Source organism: Fundulus heteroclitus, unplaced genomic scaffold (assembly GCF_011125445.2).
Source record: "Fundulus heteroclitus isolate FHET01 unplaced genomic scaffold, MU-UCD_Fhet_4.1 scaffold_28, whole genome shotgun sequence".
Classification (NCBI taxonomy): domain Eukaryota; kingdom Metazoa; phylum Chordata; class Actinopteri; order Cyprinodontiformes; family Fundulidae; genus Fundulus; species Fundulus heteroclitus.
Window position 1 is genome coordinate 1,595,010 of NW_023396689.1, and position 16,870 is coordinate 1,611,879.

At 41.7% G+C, this 16,870-nt stretch overlaps 1 protein-coding gene and 1 long non-coding RNA gene across 2 annotated transcripts; one reads left to right on the plus strand and one right to left on the minus strand.

Moving 5' to 3' along the window:
• Positions 1–9,360: 9,360 nt before the first annotated feature.
• Positions 9,361–13,248, minus strand: LOC118559372. Its single transcript, XM_036130061.1, has 6 exons — positions 13,229–13,248; positions 12,627–12,754; positions 12,360–12,487; positions 11,921–11,987; positions 9,762–9,907; positions 9,361–9,501 (listed from the first exon to the last, which is right to left on the minus strand). Exons 1-6 carry the CDS (start codon positions 13,240–13,242, stop codon positions 9,361–9,363), a joined length of 624 nt encoding a protein of 207 aa, XP_035985954.1. The 5' UTR covers positions 13,243–13,248.
• Positions 13,249–15,598: 2,350 nt separating this feature from the next.
• LOC105939595 lies at positions 15,599–16,594 on the plus strand. Its single transcript, XR_004928850.1, has 3 exons — positions 15,599–15,761; positions 15,839–15,901; positions 16,160–16,594. It is a non-coding gene; the product is annotated as an uncharacterized LOC105939595 (long non-coding RNA).
• The last annotated feature ends 276 nt before the right edge of the window (positions 16,595–16,870 follow it).

A 16,870-nucleotide genomic window follows, 5' to 3' on the forward strand; every position in this document is an offset into this window, starting at 1 on the left:
TCTAGACCTGTTTTTCTGTAGGTATGTCTAGATGCTTTCTAAAACCTTTCTAAGTAATCACAAGAAAAAAAAAACATTTTCACTCCTGTGACAAACTCCACCGCTTTTACACACAAGGATGCACCAAGAGTGCAGCAATCGCATAAGCTTTACACATGCTGCTGCTATGGAGTTTTAAATGTCCTGCCCCACAAGCGATACATCCATGTGACAGTATTTTCAATGGCTAAAATCTCAACATATTGCAACGAGCATATAAACTAACTGCTCCGAGCCATGTACCTCAAAAAAGGAGGAGGGAGAGTTTTGAGAAATGAGCTATGGTGAATAACATTAGCTCCTGAGAAACTGTGGATCAACATAGTTGGTCAAAAGGGATGTTAATCAAAGGAAGAGGGTCTGCATGACCATCTTGAAATAAGAGTTCTTAAAATAGAACTCTATGATAGGAACTACGCAGCTTTTAAGTAAAAAATATGTCCCGATGGGTCACCTGTGGCCAGTTGCCAGGTAGGAAAAGCATTAGGCTGGTTTAATTTTTATCTGTCTGTCTGATTCCAGTTCTTCTTCAAACTCTAGGGTCACTTGTGGAGTACCACAGGGTTCAGTCCTTGGGCCAATTCTCTTTACTAGATATATTCTTCCGATTGGTAAAATTATCAGACAGCATGGGACTAATTTCCACTGTTACACTGATGACACTCAGCTATATTTATTCATAAATCCCGACGAAGCCAATCATTTACTTCGACTACAGGTATGTCTTGATGACATCCAAATCTGGGTAACTTTAAATTTCCTGCTTTTAAATTCAGTGAAGACAGAAGTTGTAATCCTCTTCAAAAGCTAAACTTAATCAATTACCTAAACTGGTTGGCATTAAATTGGCCTCTGTGAATAAAGTAAAAAAAAACCTTGGTGTTACGCTCTTTCATGAGTGAATGGTGCTTGTCAAGACTCGATGCAATGTGCTGGGTTTCCTCAGATAGAAAATCTTTTGACCAATCTGTATCATTTGATTGAATTTGACTTTGTGAAATGCCTTGAGATGACATGTTGTGAACTGGTGCTATATAAATAAAATTGAATGTAATTAATCTGAGTGTTTCTGCAATCCCCATCCACAAGTTTGTATTGGAATTGAACAAATCACTGCTGTGATTTCATGAGATGGTCACAGGTGAGGACGAAAGGGAAGATGCAATAAGCGATGAGTGTCATGCACGAATCACGAGCAACATTGTAGAACACACTCTCAGAAACTTACCCATACTATGCGACCACCTCTGGTTCTTGGTGCACACGATCGAATCAGAGCCACATCTACTCAATTAAGTTTTCAACTTGTGAAAAACAGAACGGCTCTGGAGTCACTTTGGCACTGATTTTAGACACGAGTGAGGACGAGTTGTTCGAACGTCTGCACAAAGTCAATGCGTGCTTCCGTCTTCATGGTTCATCTTCAACCAAGTCAACCAAGTTTTTGTGCAACCATGACTGTGACTTGCTCTTTTATAATGCAACCATCTTTGTGTGAATGATAACACTGAGCACAGAAGCTGTCTCTAGAACAAGGGAAAATTCAAACTTGACTGAAAACATGGGCGACTCAGCCAGTGAGCTTCAATGGTCCTAGTCGAGATACGTGGATTACGACTGGGAGGGTTTATATGGCGAGATGGAGGACACAACCTCGAGGATGGCTGGGCCACTGAGACTGTTCCCCATGACATTCCTTCTCGCAAGCTATCTGTACACATGGCTGTACTATAACATGTGCAAGTCTCAGGTCTGGGCCCGGCGCGTTTGCAGCTTACAATGTGGAGGGGGAGATGTATCGACGCTGATACCTATGCTGGGATCGACGGTATTCAACTTCATGTGGATTAACTCGATCGGGTTTTTCGGAGCCCTGACAAGGCACTGAGCCCATATCTCCAAACCTCTAGGAAAGGACATGGTTTTCCTGAGTCTTGCTGGCCACTCCTCATTGGCTTCACTTATTTGACTGGCCGTCATTTCTGCATTGAAATTGGATTACCGGCTATGAGATAATGTTTCTGATAGTGGCCTCACGATCCCTGGTCACCTACTTTCTCTTTTAGAGCTCAATGCCCAGCTCCAGTGTGCTGGGCTGTTGCTTCTCATTTGAAAAGCCCTGTGATGAGTATTGCCAACTGGGCATGAGAGTACAAACTCAGATAAAAAGATCTGAGGCCTGCTACCTAAAGGGCAAGTGGCGGCTGGAACTGATCCATATGCAACCGCAAGAATGCACTTGGAGAGAGACGAGAGAACCTTGGATAAACATGAGACCAGGAGGGATCCCATCAAGCCCACTAGACATTTGGTATGCTGGTTGGTGGTGACACGAGATGGAGAACACAAGGTCTCTGATTAAGGGGCGAGCTGGCGTACATGTGAAAGCCTACAAAGCTCATACAACAGCAGGACTGAACAAGGCATGGCTCTCAAGCAACAGTGCTGAGTTGAGCCCACACATCAAAGAGGACGCCATGATAAGTGAGAGGATTGAGACTTTGTGCAGTGACAAGGTTAAAAGAAGGCACCGAGACTGTCTCTGTCTCTCTCTGAGGTCGGTCGTGTCTTTTCTCTCTCTGCAGCTTTTACCCCCCCCCCCCCTCTCCTGCTTTGCTATGTCTTGTCTTCTGAGCACTTTCTTCATATCAACCGAACTCTGAAAAACATGGATCTGGTAAGCTGGTCTCTCAGTACTATTGATAATTTTTTTTTCGACGGGTAGGCAACGGAAGGTGGACCCGTCCGGTCCTGATTTGACTTATTTTGTGAGATACACCCTAAATTCCTGGAGGAAAACGGTGTGTCTTTCGACCTTGTCATTCCTGGACGTTTGAAATTTTCACATTGGATTAAGGATACTGGGATCTCTACTTATTGGTTTTTGTGGATTTTTGAAGTATCTGCAAATACAGCGGATGTCGGAGCCATTTGGCCTTGATCAGGCTGCCGGCTGCATGACGCGCTCACTATGGCTGTGAACGGACAAACCTGGAAGGTAAATGGAGCGAAGCCGAAAAGCTGCCTTTGTTGGAACGCAGACTGACTTTGGTGGTTGAACTCAAGGGGAGATGGGATAAAATCTGGAAGTGAAGCACAAAAAAGCCCAATAATTTGGAAAATTGGATTTACTATGTTGAGCCAGCAAAAGACTTAAAAGCTGACAGGAAAGGCAGTGCAGCTTGTCTCATAACAAATAACATATTTGGATTACCTCCCTATCAACTCCTGGATTGTTATGGCGGAGAGTGCTCAGAAAAAGCCCCCGGCTACCCCCCTCCCCCGCTGACACCTGAGGATGCTTCTCTGAACTGTGGGCCGGCTGATAACATAAAGGACAATGGCCTCTGGAGAGTGTTCACGGAGATAAAACACTTTCGCCCGTACACACACTCATAACTGATACTCATAAAACTGATGAATTACGCACACGCGACAGGTCTCAAATGTTTACCTTCTGCATGCATGTTGTATTGTGTTATTTGTGCTTTTCGTGCTATGAGGGTTTTTTGTGTCGGTTGTTTGTCTCTTTATTGGTGAGAGCATAAATAGGCAAACATCTGTCTCTTTTTTTCTTTCCCCCATGTTGTTGCTCTCCTTCGACAGTTTCAAGGGCAGCGCCTCGTGAACTCCGTGTAGGCGGGGTTCGGGGCTGTTTGGAAGAATGTGGCCTTGACGGCTGCGCTATTTAGCAGCGGCTGACTGGCTGCGTTCCTTGGCAACGCAAGGCCTCAGTCAATCGTTCCCCCCAAAATGTTTGTTTGTTTAAGTGTATGTGATGGACGGTTGTACTGGAACTGATTTTTCGATTGCAATGCAAATTGTAATTGACAATACAATTTGATTGATTGATTGAGAAGATGCGAAGCACTGTAGCACCAAGAAAGTGACTTGTATGGGGCATGAAAGCGACGTGAATGTTCGTGTTGTGATAGGCATTGAGACGTGATACATGTTTGATACTGTATTTCATGCATGTAAGACAGAATAAAGAAAAAACTCACAAACATAATTTTTGTCACCGTATTTTTCATTTGTATTCCTTTCTTTCTTTTCTATATTTCTTTCGGGGTATAACTGGCACTGGTGGCGCAGGGTCCATAAAATGAGCTGTTGTTTTTGTAACACACATTTATAGGATGAGTTTGTTGAAGTTCATGCTATATTATCCCACTTATGTGAAGAGCATATGGGATAAAAAAATTACGAGCATGAATTTATTTGTGTAATGATTAGAAACCAGACATAAAAAAGCTTTAGCGGTTAATGATGTGTTTCCTCCTGTTTTTTTCGTCATTCGGATTTCAGGACCTTACATGGGTAGTATCAGGCATATTATTTTGTACCTTGTAGACCCCACTGTTCGCAAACATCAGCATCGAAAGTATGCACTGTGGAACATAGGGTGACAGGGGTTGGAACAGGTTAAAGTCCGAGTCTAGCCTGATGGCCTGGATGAGTTCTTCCACTGGGGCTCACCCAGGTAAGTCTCACAACTCACCTTCCTGGTGGCCAACACTCCACCCCAAAGCCCCTTGTTCATACAGAATCCGTACCATAGGTCTGTTTTGATCTCCCTTTGTTAAGCAATGTCCTGTCGAATCAGGAGCTGTACGGTAAACCTGTCCCCTTGCTGTAGTGCTTTGCATCTTGTGTTGATCAACTCCATGGTTACATACAGATGAGGAGTGTTGCTGAAAGGACGACTGGTGACAGTGCTTTCCCATACACAAACAATGACCTTCTTCAAACTCATGATGTACTTGACGCCCAGGCCATGAGCGTAAGCATGTAACAGTCTGAATCCTTCGTAAATCTTACAGTTTACCAGTTTTTAACTTAGAACTCTGTGATGAAGTTTGGACGGATCATAAGCCTGTTTCATTTAAGGTTTCACTTCCCTGTATCAAACCTAATCCTCCTGCTGCTATTCTGTGTTGTCATGTTTTTAAATCTTCCACTGCAGGGGTCCGTTCTTCGTACGTCGCTAACTCAGTTAGCTGGATTTCATTGTTGAGGATTTGGCATGATCTTGGATCGTTTGGTTCTTTGAAACTCATCCCGGACTTGCTGTCATAGCAACATGTGCGCAAAGTTGAGACTGCTCCCGAGCAGGTTTATTTCATGTAAACAGGATTAGATCGTAGCAGAGGAGATAGGGAAGTCTGTGTCTAGCCAGTGCACTTGGACCACCTAGTGGCAGAGGAAGGGACAGAATTGTGGAACACCATTTTTTTTATGTTCAATAAAAGACGAAACAAATAATGCTTTGTTCCTGTCGTTTTATTTAAACTATTATTTATAAAGAAATGTCAGCAAGTCATCTTTTGCCGGAAGTAAGAGATAGTTATGTAAAGTCAGTAATACTACTATGTGTAAAATGGTGTATTAGAATTTACTCTGAAGGTCCTTTTGAAGCAACTCGATCTCTAGTGCAACGTTTCTCTTTTTCACGTTGTGGAGTTCAATTTCTCCTCTTAATTTGTATTTTTTTTTTCAGGTCAAAATACTTTTTCTTTTGTTGAAGATGCCGTTAATATAGGGAACAGATGGCACCTTGAGTCATTTTGTGAAAAAAAGGAAAAAAGAAAAAGGGTTAAACATGTAAAAGTAAAAAGAACCCAATTTTTTTCAGCCTTCTTATTGGTGGCTGTTAAAAACAGACAAACACATAATTTAACAGTGGCTTTTAAAAAAATAGGAAGAAGTTGCTTTTTAAAATACAGTATAATAATTAAAGGCTATCATTTTGTAGAATATTCTTGTACTTCACTTTTTTCCCCATGTTCTAGTGGCTCCCATGGAGGCTCTGACATAAAAGAACAAAGTACTTATGAAATTATTAAAATGCAAAAATACATACTGTAGAAAGTGATAGAAACATCTATCATGGAGAGTATTTACAATTTAATTTGTCTGCTGCTGTTTGCCAGCCCTCTCTCCTGGCTTTAGCAGACTTTGAGATGTTCCCTGTCATTTTAATTGACTCAAATTTGGCATAACCTTCTTTTAAAAGCTCTTGTTCTGCTGGGGAGAAAAACTGTGGGCGTTCTTTGGCCATGCTGAACAGCCAATAGCAGCACTGCTGATCATTGTTTCTACTATCGATACATTTCCCCTATTAAACAAGCGCATGAACGCGCAGTTGTCTCAGATAACTCAATCCAGTGATACTAATCGTTAGGGCTGTGCATAAAAATCGATATAAAGATTAATATCGATATTTTTAAAAACGATTTAATATCGATATTCTGGCTTTCAATATCGATATACCTCCCAACCTCTAGGGGGCGTTATTACAGCGCAACCATTACAGTTCACAGTGAGACGAATTTGTGGAACGGCCGACAGGATTTTAGAAGCTCCTTTGTCCCTAAAATCAGATGTTTGGGCACATTTTTGGTTTCTGTGACACGTTAAATGCATTGAAGCAAATGCACTTTATTTTCCTGTTAATATGTCTGTGATCAATAAATAGAACATAAACATAATATTTGGCTGATTTTGGTGATTGAATCACTGAGCATTAATTCAAAGTAATAAATATCGATATTGGAATCAAAGCAAGCTGAGCTATGTATCGACAATCGTATCGTATCGTGAGCTGTGTATCGAGAATCGTATCGAATCGGCTCATCCTAGATGATACCCAGCCCTACTAATCGTAAACAACAGGTGTGTTGGAAGAACCCAATTAGCCGGATCATGATTAGCCGGATGAAATCATCTTGGATGTCTCATTTGATCTTGGATGTTTTAAGCGACGTACGAAGAACGGACCCCTGGTCAGTTTTCCAATGTTTTTAATCAGGACTGCAGCCTCATATGGGAGCTGTGAAAAAGTCAGCTCATGGTTTTCCTCAACCTGTCGAACAGTTTTAGATTTTGTGGCCCCCTTTAAGATCAGGAACGTAAAAACCAAATCTGAACCCTGGTTGAATCAAACAACCCGTGCTGTCAGAAAAGAGTGCAGGAGAGCTGAGTGTATGTAGAGGAAGGATAAACTTCTGGTCTCATATGAAATATTAAAATACAAATGGAGTACTTGTCGGGACACTGTTAGAGATGCTAGAAGAAAGCATTTTTCTGCTATTCAGGAAAATTGTCACAAGCCTCATTCAACTGTTGAGTTGCTTATTCATTCTCCACAGATTGTCTGTGTTGAGTCCTCTTAGAAAACGTGTGAAAACATTAACATTTCTTTGAAACATCTCTGAAAGCTTAGATCTCCCTTTCTGTTTCTGACTCCTCTACCCCTGCTCTCTGCTGTCTTCGTCAAGTCTGAGCCAGTTTCTCTGCCGTCTTTACAGGAGATTGTTGCTCACCTGAAGCCCACAGGTTCTCCATATGATGCCCCCCCCCCTCGATTTTTTTGGAGCAGTGTATGGGTGTCAGGGCTACTGCATTGCAGTGGTTCAGATCCTATTTGGCAGAGCAAACATTTCTAGTTAAAGTGGGTGACTTTGTGTCCTCTGCTGCTCCTCCCCACTGTGGGGTCCTACGGGGATCAGTGTTAGATCCCTTGCTTTTCTGTTTGTACCTACTTCCCCTTGGTTCCATTTTCAGCTCTTGCCATCTCATGGGAGCAGTCATTGCACTCATCCGTCGGTCCATTTTCTTCCGCTTATCCGCACCGGAGCTCCTCCCCTATCCCTTAGAGATAGGGTGAGGAGCTCAGTCAGAGTAGAGCCGCTGCTCCTCCACGTCGAGAGGAGCCAGTTGAGGTGGCTCGGGCATCTGGTTAGGATGCCTCCTGGACGCCTCCCTGGTGAGGTGTTCCTGGCACGTCCCACCGGGAGGAGGCCCAGGGGAGGACCCTGTACACGCTGGAGGGACTATGTCTCTTGGCGGGCCTGGAAACGCCTTGAGATTCCCCTGGAGGAGCTGGCCCAAGTGGACCGGGGAGAGGGACACAGCCCTAGAGGCGCTCAGGACTACAGAGCGGTGGCACTGACGTCAGATATCATGAAGACCTTTGAGAGGCTAGTCCTGGAGCAGCCAAGGTCTATGGTCAGGCCCTTCACTGATCCACTACAGTTTGCATACCTACCCCGCCTGGAAGTTCAGGACAGCATCATCTACCTGCTGAACAGAGTCTACACTCATCTGGACAAGCCGGCGAGCACTGTCAGAATCATGTTTTTTGATTTCTCCAGTGCTTTCAACACCATCCGTCTGGCTCTACTGGGTGAGAAGATGAATGCGATGCAGGTGGAGGCCCCCATCGTGTCCTGGATTGTTGATTACCTGACGGGCAGACCACAGTATGTATGCCTACAGAACTGTGTGTCTGACAGGGTGGTCAGCAACACTGGGGCCCCTTAGGGGACTGTCCTATCTCCCTTCCTCTTCACCCCCTTCACCTCAGACTTCAGCTATTGCACTGAGTCCTGCCACCTTCGGAAGTTTTCTGATGACTCAGCAATAGTTGGCTGCATTGAAAAGGGTGATGAGAGTGAATATAGGACTGTGGTGGGCAACTTTGTCACTTGGAGTGAGCTGAACCATCTGCAGCTCAATGTGACAAAGACTAAGGACCTAATAGTGAATCTGAGGAGGGCAAAAACACCTGTGACCCCTGTTTCCATCCAGGGGTCCCTGTAGATACTGTGGAGGAATATAAGTACCTGGGAGTGTACATTCATAATAAGCTGGACTGGACTAGAAACACCGAGGCGGTCTACAAAAAGGGCCAAAGCCGACTCTTTTTCCTGAGGAAGCTGAGGTCTTTTAACATCTGTTGGACGATGCTGAGGATGTTGTATGAGTCTGTTGTGGCCAACAACAGACACTATGATCTTCTTTGCTGTCACATGCTGGAGCAGTGGGTTGAAGGTTGTGGACAACAACAGACTAAACAAACTGATCAGGATGACCGGTGACGTCGTGGGGGAGGAGCTGGACACTGACAACTGTGGCAGAGAGGAGGATGCTGTCTAGACCCTCAAAATTATTGACATTTATTCATTTATTCATTCTTCTGCACTCTTTTGCACAGTATCATTATCACTATATATATGTGCCAGGGAGGCGTCCAGGAGGCATCCTAACCACATGCCCGAGCCACCTCAACTGGCTCCTCTCGACGTGGAGGAGCAGTGGCTCTACTCTGACTGAGGTCCTCACCCTATCTATAAGGGATATACATCCAGCGTTCCTGCTCAACAAGGCCATCTTTATTGCTGTGCCCCTGGACATGAGCAAAGGAACCACATCTCTGACCCACCGCTCTTGACAATACCTTGTGGAACCTTCCCTCGAGGCCTTTCCGAGCCCTCGGCCACGCTTACTTCAGTGGGATCCATTGCAGACAAGAATGACTCAAAGGCCTGCGAGATAGCAGAACCGCAGCAGGTTGGGCACTACCCGCGTCTGGAGCGGAGCCTTGTTGGTGTGAGCTCCTACTCCTGCAGCCACAGCTAAGTGAGGAGCATTTGCACTTGATTTGCAGCTCGTCAGATCCTTTGGAGCACACGAAACTCAAGAGTGAACTGGTTATGTCCAAGGGGTACAGATGCTGTGCCTCCTCGGTTGACCCCTCCACAGGAAGATCACCATGGGTGTGCAGAGGAACATCAAGGCCTGACCGTAGCACAATGTTCCAGATCGCATTCGAACCACCTTCAGACTCGTCCCCAGCTATCCCTAGGCCTGTGTTGACAGGCACGTGAACAACACCTTTGCGTGTACACTTCATGCACCCTGGAGGCCCTGGCACATACGTGGAGGAACTCTTCATATGCTTGAACAGTAGTGTCCTTGGACAAGGTGATGTATGAGCCGTATATGCTCTTACAGGTACACAGGGTTACGTTGGTGACCCAACATTTCCCCATGCTGTTGTACAAGCTCAGCAGACCCACAAGGACTTCGACGAGAGGGGCGTGCGCTCTATATTCAAATCACAGCCAATCAAACTCCTTGGTCTCTATCCGGTGAAAGGCTTTGCACAAGGGTGCTTTCCCACACAAGTTGTGGAACGCAAAATACCTTCCGTATCACTCAGGCTCATGTCTGGATATCATGATGTTGATGTTTTCCAGCAGTATGCTGAAACCCCTGGAGATATGTATGCATTTCAAACAATTTTTGTTTAGAGACTTGTTGATTTTTCTTCTTTTTTCTTCCATTTGACAATAGACCAAGCAGCTATACACTATACAGATTTCAGGTGTTTATATTTTAATTATATATATATATCCATCCATCCATTTTCCGTCACGCTTTATCCCTGTTGAGGTCACGAGGGGTGCTGGTGCCTATCTCCAGCTAACAATGGGCGAGAGGTGGGGTACACCCTGGACAAACAACCATTCACGCACACACTCACACCTAAGAAGAATTTAGAGAGGCCAATAAACCTAACAGTCATGTTTTTCAATCTATATATATATATATATATATATATATATATATATATATATATATATATATATATATATGTGTGTGTGTGTTTGTGTGTGTGTGTAAAATGTTGCTGTTGTCTATGTAAACACCTTAACGCATGGGGTTTGTGGCATCAAGATTGAGAGTTGTTAGTGGGTGACACGTAGACTGAAAATAAAGATCTCAAAATATCAGTATTTAGGGGTCTTATTCTTTACTCAAAAAACAAGGTTCCATTATTGCATTTTGTAACAGCATCATACACATTGTATAGTACAACAATGCAATTGGGGAGAATGGTGTAACAAAAGATAACATAGGCTTTTGTACACTGACTAAAGTCTTGTCCATGTTGTGCAAGACAACCTGGGAACAACAGTCGTGATAATCTTACTCTTATTTCCTTGACAAGAAGGACTCTAACAACTCGTGGACAGTGAAAGTAAAGTATGGGCGTTGAACCCAAGGCTTGTGCTTAAAATGGCACTCATTCCCATGTTTCTTTGGTCTCGTTGTCCATCTCCCAGATGTCACTGCACAGTAAAATGAGTGGTGTTAATGCAACACTTAAATAGTCAATTTCAACACTGAGCCAGGTTACATATGGTCCTGCCCTGTACAGTGTAAAAGTTACACTGATCTCAGTGTCAGAATTTCTGAGTTAATTTTACTCTAGTTGGAGTTGATTTTGGTTATAGAGTAAAATAAGAATTTCTTAGTTTAACACTTGTAAAAAATCAACACGAAGTGGAGTAAAATTAACTGTAAATTTCTAACACTGAAATATGTATAAGTTTTACACTGTACAGCCCAGGACCATATGTAACCTGGCTCAGTGTTGAAATTGACTCAGTGATAAAGAAAGGACAATTTTATATTTATCTCAAGGTGTACAGCCAAAACTTCAATAAGAATTTAGAGGAAAAACAACCCTCAATATATCCATTTCTTATCAATTTATTAATTTCAGCACATCAACAAAATGCCAATAAAAACTTGGCATAGAATTAAACAAAAACTAAGACATGGTAAACTTACAATACCTTGCAATACCTTGCATGTTGGTACTGCCAAAATGTTTCTGACAAACAAAATAAATCTGCCCCATATTTTCTAAACTTATTAAGTGAACAAGAAACATATCAAATTATAAAGAGAGTAAAATAGAAAAAATCTGACCATAAGAAAGTAATCACATTTATAGGCAAACTTGTTGCCCAGAGCAGCCTGATTCATTCACTGCTTAGTTTAGCAGCCTAGCCCATATCTATTTGAGACGTGGAGTCTCCTGAACTTTGCCAGCATCTATGTTGTAGATGACTGTTTGTATGAAGATGTACATGTTGTGGATTGTATGATGATAAACTGTACCAAATACAAAGTGATCATTGAAAAGTTCATCAAAAGCTCCAAGTGAACTTGCTGACTTGCATGGGATGACCTGCTTGTGCAGAACAATGAAGAACTTGTGGCTGTTGCTTTTCTTTGTCCCAACAGCAAGACGATAAGGGCTTTATTGTAGAGGTGATGGCATCGACATGTTGCTGAATACTTGTTCCACTCTGTGAATTAAAATAAAGAAAAAAAAAGTTAATTGCTATTTCCAAATTTTCAAAATGTTTTTAAATCTGTACTCAACATTTTGGAGCTTCCCCTTAACACACACATTCTTGCCTTGCTATATATAGTGAGGACCATGTGTTGTGATTTTCAGTAATTTTCCCTTTCTATGTCCTAACCCTGACAATAACCCTAAACCTAATCATTACAAGTGCATACCTCAACCCTAAACCCACTCTAAACTAAATTCACACCTTAGTCCTAGTGTTCAGGAACACTCATATTTATATATTAAATAATTATATATGGAAATATTTAGAAAAACTGGGTTTTAAGACTCATGATAATTCCTGTGAAAAACATTTAAAACAAACCTTCTGGAAGACCACAAGGTGCTTCTCAGCTTGGGATGCAGAAACCTTGCCAGGTCTTTTGCAGCCTTGACAGGAAGGAGGAATCAGGTGGAGCAGGAGAATGATGAAAGCAAGATCAGTATCCCAGCCTGTGGAAACAGAAATCAGACAGCACAAAAATAAAATATTATCAACTGAAAGAATGTTATTGATTTAAAGTACACAGTTCTATACTATGTTTGTATTTAAAAGATTAAAGTATACATTGTTTTGGGCAAATTAAAATACCAGATGCAAGGTTTTTCAATTCCTTCTCATTTGAAGCTCCTTCAGCACAGTAGATCAGTTCAAGGTCACTTGAGGTAGGGAGAGTCTTGCTCTGCTGGATTACTTTCTGTTTAAAAATAGTAGGCCACCTGGAGAAAAGCATGCATTAATTAAGCACATAATGTTAAAGAGAAAAAATAAAGAAGCTGGCACATACCCCTCCAAAAACTTTGAGGATATATCTTCTCCAAATTCCAGAATAAAGTCTTGATCAATCTAGGTAAATTAAACAAAATATTTAAAACATAGCCCAAAACAATCTTTGTTTCAGAAGGAAAACGATATCAAAACCATGGTTTACAGTAATATAATTAATGTTTAATGCGTTGTGTGATCAAGTTAGGAGCACATTAACAAACACAAATCCTTGATTTAGGTTTTTTTAACATTAGATTGGAACTGTGACCAGATATTTGTTATAAACACCAGATGTAAAAAAGACAAAAGTATAGAAGAGTTGTATACCAATATTGATAGTTTCTCACTGTTGAAAACATGTTAATGTCACCTATATTAACTCACTTGTAGATTTTAAGTGTTATTTGTGTAAGATGCTTAATTACCAAGCCTTCGACATCCTTGAAGCGAGGAAATTCAGTCAAGACACCAGAGGATCCCTTTTCATCGAGGACCATCTTTTAAGCATCTCTTCTGGCTGTAGGTCCACCTCCAGTCACCTCACCAGATGATATTCTCCCCTCTGATGAGATGCTCTTACTCTGGATGGTTTTAAGTCTCCATGCTAAATAACCACTGCCACTTTCCCCATCATAGAAATGTTACTTTGAAAATATAAAGGATTAAATAAGAATGAGAACAGCAGCTTTAGGGCCAAATGTTTAAGATAGTTTAAAAGAACCTAGAAGGTCTATATTATTTTGATAAGTGTTTTATAACACTAGAAATACTTTAGAAATACCAATACAATAAATGTATTGTTATCTTTTCCACTCTTTTCAAATTAAGTTCTGCAACCCAGTGGTTTCTGGTCCTCAGTGTTCACAGGCTTGATCCAAATCCTTTAAATATGTACCGATAATTAAGTCACGGCAGAAGTGAATCTACAGTTGCCATAATAACTGCTATCTGATTATGCTGGTGAAGATTCTCAGTCATCCAGGTCATGGTCATTCCAGGAAGCTTTTGTGGGAGATTTTTAACTATTAAACTATATAAAAGAATGATGACACGGAAAACGAGGTCCCTCTGCTTGCCAACTGGGAACCCATTTATTTCAGGCTTTAACTCTCAGCGCGTACGAACGGGTGTGAGCTAGGGTTCTGATTACAACATAGTGTACATGCATTTTATATCCCACAGATGGGTGTGTGTTACAAATAAGATTCTACGTGCATCCATTGGTCCACGTGCTTCCAGCCTCCTTTGGCAGACATTGGTCTTATTTCTGGGAACAGCTCCACAAACGTTGAAAAACAGACAACCTTATCTTGTCAGTTGACCTCTGTTTGGGTCACACAGGATGTCATGTCCTGGTCGTATTCTGGAATTGTGCTCCCTTCGCCTCGCTTTCAGGACAAACAGACTTCAGATGTTTTCCAACCCCCTGCACTTTCTCAATTCAAAATGTATGTTAATCAATTCAACTCAATTCAATTTTATTTATATAGCGCCAAATCATGAAACATGTCATCTCAAAGCACTTTACAAAGTCAAGTTCAATCATATTATACAGATTGGGTCAGATTATACAGATTGGTCAAAAATGTCCTATATAAGGAAACCAGTTGATTGCATCAAAGTCCCGACAAGCAGCATTCACTCCTGGGGAAGCGTAGACCCACAGGGAAAGTCGTCTGCATTGTACATGGCTTTGCTGCAATCCCTCAAACTGAGCAAGCATGAAGTGACAGTGGGAAGAAAAACTCCCCATTAACGGGAAGGAAAACCTCCGGCAGAACCGGGCTCAGTATGAACGGTCATCTGCCTCGACCGACTGGGGTTACAGAAGACAGAGCAGAGACACAACAAGAGAGACAAAAAAGCACAGAAGCACACATTGATCCAGTAATCTGTTCTACATTAGATGGTAGTAGCGGGTGAGCCGTCTTCTCTGGATGATGTCACAGATAACAGAACGCCAGACCAGGTGTACCTACTATGAAGATAAAAGAGAGAGAACAGAAATTTAAAGCAGAAATGACAACACGTAATGCATAATTGAAGAACAGTAGAACTCTATAGAGTCAGAAAATTAGATCCTGATGTCCTCCAGTAGCCTAAGCCTATAACAGCAAAACTATAAAGGTAGCTCAGAGTAACATGAGCCACTCTAGTTATAAGCTTTGTCAAAAAGGAAGGTTTTAAGATTAGTCTTAAAAGTAGACACGGTGTCTGCCTCACAGACCAAAACTGGGAGTTGGTTCCACAGGAGAGGAGCCTGATTGCAAAAGGATCTGCCTCCCATTCTACTTTTAGAGACTCTAGGAACCACCAGCAGACCTGCAGTCTGAGAGTGAAGTGCTCTGTTAGGAACATACGGGGTAATCAGAGCTCTGATATATGATGGAGCTTGATTATTAAGGGCTTTATATGTTAGAAGAAGAATTTTAAATTCTATTCTTGATTTAACAGGAAGCCAATGAAGGGAAGCTAAAATTGGAGAAATATGATCCCGCTTGTTGATTTTCATCAGAACTCTTGCTGCAGCATTTTGGATCAACTGAAGACTTTGAACTGCATTTTGTGGACTTCCTGATAGTAAAGAATTACAATAGTCCAGCCTTGAAGTAACAAATGCATGGACCAGTTTTTCAGCATCACTCCTGGACAGAATGTTTCTAATTTTGGCTATATTCCGGAGGTGGATATTTATGGATAAATATAGCTGAGTATCATCAGCATAACAGTGGAAATTAATCCCATGCTGTCTGATAATTTTGCCGATCGGAAGCATATATATATATGTAACCTAGGGTATAAACTGCCTTTAATCCCGCCTTGCTGCTCCATTGGCTAGAATGACAATTGGTCACATGGTGCATTCAGCCAATCACTGCATCTGGAGTGGTTATTCAGGCCTGCTCCAGCTTTCCCAGTCAGGTGTGAGGGGGAGAGCTGGAGACAAAGGAGCTACAGGTTTGTGCTTTCAAACAATTAGTTTGACCCTTTATTATGCACTTTTAAAAACTCACAGTATTAATAAAATCATACAGATCTGCATACCCAGTGAGCTTGAAGCCAAGAAGTTGCCTTTCCCTGAACTATTTATGGAATTGGTGAGTAGTGAACAATGTTTGGTTGTTTAGCATGTTGGTGGTAGTAGCCCATGTTAATTGTTTGTTTTATCAATTGTCACAGTTTAACTTCTTAAACTCAAAATATGTGCTAAGAAGACATATGACATGATATAAATGCTGATATCTTTATTTTGTCTGAAAGATTAGATGTGGATGTAATGGCATTTATTTCTGTAAGTAAAAGTCTAGTTAACTAGCAGACTGGTATTTTACTGGTCCTGTTTTATTTTAATACAGTCCAGGTGATCCCTTTTTAGGGTTAAAAGGATGGCGAGCTTTTCACAACTGGCTGGGCCAGGAGAACCTGATATTCCCTCCATGCTGATCTGGTAGGAGGCTGATGGTCTGTAGCATTTTCCCCGTCCTTCTCATCATACCGACACACAATTCATGATTCATCTCTTCTCCGTTGGACACAATTTGCGCTTGGACATTTTTCACCTAAAATAACTGGACAACTCAGACATGGTGCTGACTGGTGGGGAAATGCAGGAGTTTTGTGCACATTCATGAAGATCTACTGCAGTGTTGTATATATTTATTGTATTTATATTGTTTGGGTTTATGTATGTTTTGTGGTGTTTATTTTTTCCCTTTGCTTTAAAAATACATAATATTGAAAGCAGTTGTTCCTTTGTATTGATTTTTCATTAATCACTGACAGCAGCTCCTGCAGACGAATTTAGACTTCTGATGTCATATGCGTTCTAGTCTTTAATATCTAAATTAGTGTTACATATAGTAAAGAGAATTGGTTCAAGGACTGAACCCTGTGGTACTCCACAGGTGACCCTAGAGTTTGAGGAAGATTTATTATTAACATGAACAAACTGGAATCTGTCCGACAGATAAGATTTAAACCAGCCTAATGCTTTCCCCTTAATCCCTACAGTATGTTCAAGTCTTTGTAGGAGAATATTGTGATCAACTGTATCAAATGCAGCACTG

Bases quoted from the DNA above. Each gene is read 5' to 3' on its own strand.
- LOC118559372 (XM_036130061.1), bottom strand. The intron at 12,488-12,626 runs GTATTTTAATTT...CTGTTTCCACAG, and splicing joins ATTGAAAAACCTTGCATCTG to GCTGGGATACTGATCTTGCT. The intron at 9,502-9,761 runs GTATGTGCCAGG...TGTGCTCCAAAG, and splicing joins CATATGAAGAGTTCCTCCAC to GATCTGACGAGCTGCAAATC.